At 45.3% G+C, this 9,449-nt stretch overlaps 1 protein-coding gene across 1 annotated transcript; it reads right to left on the reverse strand.

Moving 5' to 3' along the window:
* Positions 1–8,575: 8,575 nt before the first annotated feature.
* On the reverse strand, positions 8,576–9,219 carry LOC114429897 (coiled-coil domain-containing protein 39-like). Its single transcript, XM_028398507.1, has 4 exons — positions 9,167–9,219; positions 8,888–9,079; positions 8,706–8,809; positions 8,576–8,612 (listed from the first exon to the last, which is right to left on the reverse strand). Exons 1-4 carry the CDS (start codon positions 9,203–9,205, stop codon positions 8,576–8,578), a joined length of 372 nt encoding a protein of 123 aa, XP_028254308.1. The 5' UTR covers positions 9,206–9,219.
* Between the last annotated feature and the right edge of the window lie 230 nt (positions 9,220–9,449).

Genomic DNA, 9,449 nt, shown 5'->3' on the forward strand with positions numbered 1-9,449 from the left:
TTTGTGGAGTGCTTGCGAGACACCCCTCCGCAGCACAGCCGGCTCAAGGCACAGGATGTGGTCGTCCTGTTCAGGTACCTCAAAAAAATGTACAGGGACCTGAACAGGACGATCCTGGGGCACCAGATTGTGAAGGCTCGGAAACAACAGCAGCTGGTGAGCCAGGAGGCGCTCGGGACCTGCATCCGCCTGGCCAGAGACAGGATTCCCTCACTGCTGGGTAATGCTAGACTCCACACACACAATCCCAGCTTCACATACTACACATACTTCATCAGTCTAATCGTATGAACTGAAAGTTAGCCTTACTAATGCATCTCTCTCTCTTCTTTTCACAGACGATGTGGAGAAGGCCGCACCCAACGATCCGGTGACAAGATACCGGTTCTTTGGGTACATGGCCGCCTTCCTGACCTGCATATATGTAGTAAGTAATAAGATCATTATTTTGCATGTATAAAAGGTATGCCTGTGCGAATATGAGTGAATTAAGTGTTATAATGGTAAGTGGAACCTTTGGCATTGTCATTGTCACTCCTCAGTTGTCTACTGCGGACCAACTTCCTGTTTCCTGTTAGAAGCAACCCGGAGAACGAAGCGAGTGCTACTGTGTTTCTTTTGCTAACATTCTATTATTCTCAGGTCAGTATTTGGTTAAAAATGGTCACGAATGAAAGCCTTAAGCTTCGAATTGATTCTGTATTCGCTGACAGTGATTTCATAATGATTTGGGTAACTTTGAGTAACTTTAAAAGTAGTTTGTAGAAGCTAACGATGCAGCTAATTGGAAGGTAGTAGCGGTATAGCCGAGCTGTGGGTAATCTCGCGCTACTTCGAGTAATTATCGCGCTGAAATGCTCCGCTGTAATTTGTATCAAGTATATGTATATAGCACACTTACGTCACTCCAATTGAATGTATGTCTCCTGATGTGTTGATGTGTGATTATAAGATAGAGCTGCATTATTTGTTCAGTGTTAAATGTAATGTTTGATGAAAGAATGCAAATATTATTGGGTTTATTTTGGTGCAATGTCCAAGTCTGTGTAAACTTGTATGTTTATTTAGTGAGAAATACTGTTATACTGTTTGGTGGGGAAACATGGTTTATATGTGGTTACAGACCTGCTGGAAAAACGGAGGTGGTGGCCTCAGACATCATCTTTCTACCACATACAATGCAGTGGTTCCATCCATTCCAGGAAGTTTGCACATACTCACAGCAAGAACTGTGTCAACCAGAAGAAGGACTGTCAACCAGTCCCCCTCCGGCAGTCTCACAGTCGTTAGCCAGTCGTTAGACACACCTGGCCCAGGCAGCCAGAACATCACAGGTAACTATGGAAACATTTAGTGCTATTGTTTTTTTAAGTTTTACCCAGACCCACCCACTGAGGTCCTCCACCACATATAAACCATGTTTCCCACCAAACAGTTAGAACTGATGAAGCTGCTTGGATGAGCAGCGAAACGTCTTCACGAAAACTCTACAAGTCCAGACGCCTTGTGTGGAAATATATGGTCAAACCTGGTCAAAATATATGTTTGTTTGCACATATGGTAAAAGTGTATGGTTGCTCATAGATCGAGACCTCTGACTGAGGCCATAAAGCATTCTGATGTTTAATGGTTAGTCTAGAAATTCGAACTGCAAACCCCTTAGTTGACCCCAAAGATGAAAACACAAGCTTGCCAAAGAGATAAGATATACTCAAGGTCATGTAGCAGGAGGACCTGTGAGAATACACACACACACTCACATCAAAGATGTGAGTGGAGAACTTCAATGTCTTTTAAGTTTCGTATACGCCCTCCACCTTGTGATTATTGAATATGCATGTTTCACTGAAAAACATTACCTTTTATGCCTTTCTATGTAAATGTAACCACACCTTGTTGTAAGATTAATAAAACGAGCCTAATGCATGGGACGGACAGAATGCAAATGGTCAGCTGCTGGAGCAGATCGAGGGGTCTGTATTGAGCTGTGCATTCTCCCTTTATAAAGGCGAAACTGAAACTGATCAGTACTGGTTTTCATTCAATGTTCTGTGCATCGGGGACGGAGTCTGGGAATCCGGGGTGACCAGATCAGGTCACAACACTTGCTTCAATCTTCTCTACGTATGATGACCTGGATGACTGAGAATCTTCATCAACAGGAAACATGACCCACAGCCTGAACAAAATGTGCTTAAAAATACACATTATGAGGCTGGAAAAAGAGAAAGACTTCATGAGGATGTTTTAATGGAGATGTATCTCACCCAGTCTCTCATGAAGGAATGTGATTTTAAGTTTCACAAGGTGCCTGGATATATACAGCATTACCAGGTTGATCCATTTGGAGTACATATGTACACAGAGACTGGAGTAAGCATCCTCATGCGGGAAAAAATGTGGCTGTATATCTAGATGCTACAGGGAATGTGGTATCCAAGGTCCCTAATCAAAGTAAACGACTGCTATACTATGCCCTAACCCTTCCAGGTTGTGGTCAAAATGCACCCCCCTCCCAGTCTGTGAAATGATGACCAATGAACACTCCATCCTACTTTCTGGCTACAGTAGGATGGAGTGAAAAGTATCACAATACACTCAGAAAAGTATCACAATACACAACCCTGAAAGTAAAACAGGTTGAAACAGAGAGGGAGAGCATTGACAGCTATTTAGACAGAGCTTTTGCAATGTGTTCTAAATGGAAGACAGAGAAGGACATACAAACATTCACAGTCTTGTGCATATGCTCTGCACATGTGATTAAAGCTGTCAGTAAGGCAATTGGGAAAAAAAACTGCAGATAAGAACTTGAAAAGTTTTGCCACATTTGCATTTGCTAGGTTGCAAAACAGTACTTCAATGGCTGCAGTACTCACCATCTTCCGTTCTCTCTGCCGTGTGTTAAAAGCCAAACACAAGAGCAGTTGTGTCCAGAAACATCTTGAGACATTGCATGACTTGATTAAAACAAACATCATTCCAGACATGGAACAAACAGGAAATGCTGACACACCCCTAGCTCTGGAAGATGACAAACAAAGAAGAAATGTCAACACCATTGTTGGAGGATCTCCCTTTACACATGTGTTTAAGAGCATCTTGGAGGAAGTACAGACAGAAATGGAAGAGGATTCAGAGACCTCACTTCCTGAAGACATTCCCTACTTCTGTCCTGCCGTCCTTGATGTTCTCTTTGACAACTGCCTTGGCATATTTCCCCTTTGGAGTGGTCTCATGTTGAGACGTGTGAAAAGGGATGCATGTGACCAAACAACAAATCACAACCAAAACCAGAGAGACAAACTGCCACGTGGAGAGATGGTTTGGAATAGTTAAACATTGTATTTTGAAAAAGCAGAGGTGCCTGAGGCCAGCAGCATTTGTTAGAATAATGTATGGGTCCTTACAGGGAAGATACAGAGAGCATATCATGTATCATAACTCTGAAAACCTGCTCATTGAAACTATGCTCAATTATGCTATGCTTATATATCATAGCATAAAACACAGGACAGGAGAAGAGCAAGCAGAGCAGAGAGCAGCAACAGAGAATTTGGGTGTAGCTGTTTTTCCTCTGTCCCCTTGGAGCTGTGACTTGTGCAATATGTCACACTAAATAAAGACATTTTTGTGACTGTATTTATGTATTTGTTTCTATTTGTTGTATAAATGTTGTACATTATATACATAAGCTGCATATACACAATACACCCAGTAGGCATATTATGTCAGATTTGGAGCACCTCACCTATGGATACAGGGATAGGCTCCAGCCCCCAGTGATAATCATCACTGTACATGTCTTTGTGTTTGGGGCGGCATTTCTATAGAATCTAGTAGCCCGTAGGGCCCCAGTGTTACCTTCTCGCCTAGGGCCCCTATAGTGTCAAGCAATGGCTCTGTTCAAGAGTTAACAAGACACAGGTGACAACAATCAAACCCTTTGCAGTGCGCAGTGCAGACTTTGCAGTGCGGACTTTGCAGTGCACAGTGCGGACCAGTGCAGCCTTTGCAGTGTGCAGTGCGGCCTTTGCAGTGCGGACTCTGCAGTGTGCAGTGCGGCCTTTGCAGTGCGCAGTGCGGACTTTGCAGTGTACCCTTTGCAGTGCGCAGTGCGGACTTTGCAGTGCACCCTTTGCAGTGCGGACTTTGCAGTGCGCAGTGCGGACTTTGCAGCGCAGCCTTTGCAGTGCGGACTTTACAGTGCGGACTTTGCAGTGCGCAGTGCGGACTTTGCAGTGCGGACTTTGCAGTGCGCAGTGCAGACTTTGCAGTGCGCAGTGCGGACCAGTGCAGCCTTTGCAGTGTGCAGTGCGGCCTTTGCAGTGCGCAGTGCGGACTTTGCAGTGTACCCTTTGCAGTGCGCAGTGCGGACTTTGCACTGCACATGCAAAGTCCGCACTGCACACTGCAAAGGCCGCACTGCACATGCAAAGGCCGCACTGCACACTGCAAAGGCTGCACTGGTCCGCACTGCACGAGCCGATATTTTGTGGCCCCCCACTTGACATCAAAGTTTAGAGTTAGTGCGGCCCGCACATTTTTCTCACATGCACTTATTTACTGAGTCCGCACTGCGCACCTCAAAGTCCGCACTTCACACTGCAAAGGCTGCACTGGTCCACACTGCGCACAGCAAAGTCCGCACTGCAAAGTCTGCACTGCGCACTGCAAAGTCCGCACTGCAAAGGCTGCACTGGTCCTATTTTTACTACTTTTACTATTAAACTCGGACAAGACTGAGGTCATTGTTTTTGGACCGAAACATCTCAGAACTAGTTTATCAGATAATACTTTCTCTCTGGATGGAATTACTCTGGCCTCCAGTACGACTGTGAGGAACCTTGGAGTTATCTTTGATCAAGACATGTCGTTTGTCTCTCATATTAAGCAGGTCTCCAAGACCGCTTTCTTTCACCTGCGTAATATTACTAAGATCAGGAGCATCCTCTCTCAGAGTGATGCTGAAAAGCTCATCCATGCTTTTGTCACTTCAAGACTGGACTACTGCAACTCTTTATTGTCAGGATGTCCACATTACTCCATCAACAGTCTGCAGCTGATCCAGAACGCAGCAGCTAGAGTTCTGACAGGAAGCAGCCAAAGGGATCATATCTCTCCTGTTCTAGCGTCTCTTCACTGGCTCCCAGTGGACTCAAGAATACACTTCAAGATCCTTCTTCTAACCTACAAGGCTCTTCATGGACTTGCTCCATTGTATCTGCAGGACCTGATTGTACCATATGTTCCTAATAGGACACTCAGATCTCTGAGTGCAGGTTTACTAGTAGTTCCTAGGATTCATAGAAGCAGAATGGGAGGACGAGCTTTCAGCTATCAGGCACCGCTATTATGGAACCAGTTACCAATCTGGGTCCGAGAGGCAGACACTGCCTCCACCTTTAAGACTAGACTTAAAACTTTTCTGTTTAGTAAGGCGTACAGTTAGCCTTAGACCTAGTGTGTAGCACAGCTATGCTGCTCTAGGCCTACGTTGTCGGGGGGCACAAACATGATCCACTGAGCAGTTTCCCTCTCACCCTCTAACCTCTCCTTTTCTCTCCTTAGTCTGGCTCACACTGGTCTCAAGACCTGGATGATGACCTGCAGTCCGGCCCGTGAAGTCTCTCTTGCTCTACGTTGTCGGGTGGCACAAACACGATCCTCTGAGCACCCTCTGACCTCTCCTCCACTCTCCTTAGTCTGGATCATACTGGGTAATATCGTCTCATAATCTGTGTTTACTGTCTTCCTTGTAGTTCTGTGCCTCGCTCTCGCTCTCTCTCTTTGCAGGTCTCAAGACCTGCATGATGACCTGCAGTCTGGTCCCTGATCTCTCCTGTGCTCATCGACTTCACTAGCCCCTGCTGCTCATCCTTGCTATCAAATTACTATTCCTACTTATGGACTGACGATATATATAGATCACAATATAATCACTGTTTCATCTTGCTGTCATGTTTGCTCTGTACTGTATCATGTTTGTATCATGTTTGCTCCTCTCTCTCTCTCTCTCTCCTTCATCCTCTCTCTCCTCTCTCTCTCTCCTTCATCCTCTCTCTCTCTCTCTCTCTCTCTCCCTCATCCTCTCTGACTAGCAGCAGGACTGGTTCCCCCTTAAGTTGACGGGTCCTGCTCAAGGTTTCTTCCTCTTAAAGGGAGTTTTTCCTTGCCACAGTGCTCTTAGGGGGGTTCCTGTGAAGCGCTTTGAGACAATGTCTGATTGTAATATGCGCTATATAAATAAAACTGAATTGAATTGAATTGGTCCGCACTGCAAAGTCCGCACTGCGCACTGCAAAGGCCGCACTGCACACTGCAAAGGCTGCACTGGTCCGCACTGCGCACTGCAAAGGCCGCACTGCACACTGCAAAGGCTGCACTGGTCCACACTGCGCACTGCAAAGTCTGATTCGTTATACTCTGTTTATAGTCGTATTCATCTTGTGCATTTTTATCACCAACACCTTGCAGCTGTGGAGCTGACTGACTGTTAAAGGTGAACTGTTATCAGTGTAGTATTCTAGTGTGACCCATTTCAGGGTAAGTCTGACCTGGAAGTGGTCGAGCTGTGGGCAGAGTTTGTCCTGAAGCTCCGCTGGGTGGAAGGAGTTGAAGGAGGAGGTGGAAGAGACACATTGGCCTGTGAGGGGTAATAGAGAGGAGCATTAAAGGGTACGCTGCTGTGGCTGCATTAGTCCTGCTGTTTGAGCTGTTTGAGCTGTTCTGCACCTGCAGGAAGTATTTCTCCAGCGCCGGTCTGACGTCTGGGTTTTTCTCCATGGCCTCATTCAGCATCTTGTCAATAACCTTGTTAAATTCCTTCATCTCTGTCACTTTAATGTCCTTCTCTTCAAAAGGAGAAGAGCACTTGGAGCACTGGAAAACAGCAGGACATTACAGAATTAAACAGGTGGTGTTCTGTATACACACACAACACCCCCTGTGTTTACTGCCGCGTCATGAAATGAGCAGTTGATTTTAAACCTGTTTTGTGGCTCTGTCGAGTTTCTCCTTCTGAAATGTGATGTCTTTGTTCAGTTTCTCCAGGAGTGTCTGATTTATTCTCATCTTTTCTCCCTCCTCTAGTCTTGTTCCTTTCCTGGAAACAGACACACACCCATGAATACACTAAAGCTGAACATGCACATACACAGAGATTCATACGAGATCAATGTCAGGCAGATAGTTTAAACAAGTTTATTTTTGGTCTAAAGCTTTCACAGGGGCGCTACATAATACACCCTCTGTATTCCCTGTAGTATTGTGCAGTGATGGCTGCACAAAAGAGATGCAGCTTTAGGCCACATGGTCTGTGGGCGACTTCTACAAAGGAGGGATCTGTGTGCTCCATGGGTGCTGGACTAAGTGTGTAAATGATTGATTCTCTAACTTGGCCCAAAGCATATCCATCACTGTGTTGCAGTGATAATACACTGACTTCCAACAAAAAAACAGTAATTTAACTATTACTGCCTGCTGAATGTTGACCATTATGCTAATGATATATGAGCTAACAAAGTATTTGCATGGTTAAGATCCAGTTAATCCAGAATCAGTCTGAATGTAACCTGAGCCGTCGAAGACTAATTGCTTCGTTCTCAGTGATCTGCTCTACACTGGCTATAAACAACAATAACCTGCATGTCCTGTTGGAGCTCTTGGATCGTTTGTTATCCTTCAGCTTCACTTCAGCAGCTCTCAGCTGCTCCTCCAGCTTCAACTTCTCCTGATAGTCCGGACCTAAAACGAAAACAAATTACATTGTGGCCAATTAAAGCTGCCACCATCATTTAACAATCAATCAATCAACAAGTATACAGTTGAAGAGGGCTGTGGCTGGTTTACATACTGGATTCTTCAGCTTTGTTGAAAGATTTGCGGTATACAGAGTTAGAGTTGCTGAACAGCTGGTTGGTGTTCTCCAGAGCTCTCTTTTCCTGCTCCAGCTTGTGGATTTTAGCATCCAGCTCATCACCCTTCTGCTTAAGTTCCCCTTTCTCTTGTGCAACCTGGTGAAAAGCACACACAGATGATGCAAAAGTCTGGAACCATGGTGTGTGCTTCAGTAGACTATGTGTGAAGAGCTCCGACCTTAGTGATGTAGTAAGCCTGTGACTGCTCCCCCTCTGCCTCAGGACCTGCCTTGGTCAGGGTCACAACCTCAAAATGTTTCTTAATGGTTTCAGTCTTGGACAGTTTCTCATTGAGTTCAGCACTGAGACACAATGATTGACATTGAGTGATGTGACAAACCTTTGAGAACTGAGTGATTTGTTTTTTTTTTACCTGAGTCTCTGCCTCTCCTGTTCACCGAGCTTCAGCTGCTGGCTGAGCATTTCTTTGTACACCTTGATCTCATCCTCCCTCTCTGTCATAGCTTTCTGCAGGTTCAGCTTCCTCTTCTCCAAAGACAGCACGCCGTCTGCCTTGTTGTACAGCAGATCCCTCATACGCTCCACCTCTAGCTTCATAAACTTGTGCTCCACCATGCTGTCCTGATAGGGAACCCATGAGTTTAAAATCACAGTGCATACAGCCTTTCTGTCAGGTCCATTCTTAGCTTTGAGGATTAGCTTTGAGCATTGTGGATCTTGGCTTCCTTCAGTCTAAAATACACAGAAACATAAAACAGACATTGTGTAGTACATTACCACAGCTCCAGTCAATACACACACAGAGCCCTGCTGTGATACACTGACTTGTCATTGTAGTCCTGGATGTCCTTCTTCATCGTGGATATGTGGGACGTCAGCATCTTCACATCAGAGGTTGTTCTCTCTAGGTTGCCTTTGCAGCTTTTCAGCTGCGGGACACACGAGAGTCAGTTCACTTATAATAATATCAATATGAAGGCAGTTTATTATTAGTCCACATTCAGCACCTCATCCTGCAGCCTGCCACAGTCACTCTCCTGCTCCTTCAGCTCCTGCTGCAGTTTTACTGCCTGTTTGTTGGCCACCGCTGACTTCCTCTCGGTTTCTTTCCTGTTGTTCCTCTGGATCTCCATCAGGTGCTTCTTCTCTGCAATGGCGGCCCTGTTTTCCCTCAGCTTCTGGTTGGCTTTTGCAAGTTGCTGCAATAATAATTTAAAAGAAAAGACTCCTGTGTGAATTCACTCTAGAATGAATGACCAGGAGATGTTTAATGTCCCATGCTTTACCAGTGCACACTGCTGCATCTCAGCATCTTGTTGCTTCATGTACTTGATAGTGTTTTCCCACAGGTGGGTAAGCTGCTGTGTCTCCAGGTGAGCCTGCTGCAGATTCTCTGTCACCTTATCCAATGCAAGCTGGTACGACAGCAGAGGGATTTCAATGGGAAACCACAACTGCCTACACATACTGTTAGTAATAACACCATGGATGTGCTGTTTTTACACATTACCTGGGCTAATTTTGTCTCAGTCTTCTCTTTATCGAGTGCTTTGAGCTTTTCATTGGCCT

This window comes from Parambassis ranga, unplaced genomic scaffold (assembly GCF_900634625.1).
Source record: "Parambassis ranga unplaced genomic scaffold, fParRan2.1 scaffold_21_arrow_ctg1, whole genome shotgun sequence".
Lineage (NCBI taxonomy): Eukaryota > Metazoa > Chordata > Actinopteri > Ambassidae > Parambassis > Parambassis ranga.

Coding starts and splice junctions, on each gene's coding strand:
- LOC114429897 (XM_028398507.1), bottom strand. CDS start 9,205: ATGAAGCAACAAGATGCTGAGATGCAGCAGTGTGCACTG. Junction 8,810..8,887: donor GTGGCAGGCTGCAGGATGAG/GTGCTGAATGTG, acceptor TGTGTCCCGCAG/CTGAAAAGCTGCAAAGGCAA. Junction 8,613..8,705: donor ATCCAGGACTACAATGACAA/GTCAGTGTATCA, acceptor TGTGTATTTTAG/ACTGAAGGAAGCCAAGATCC.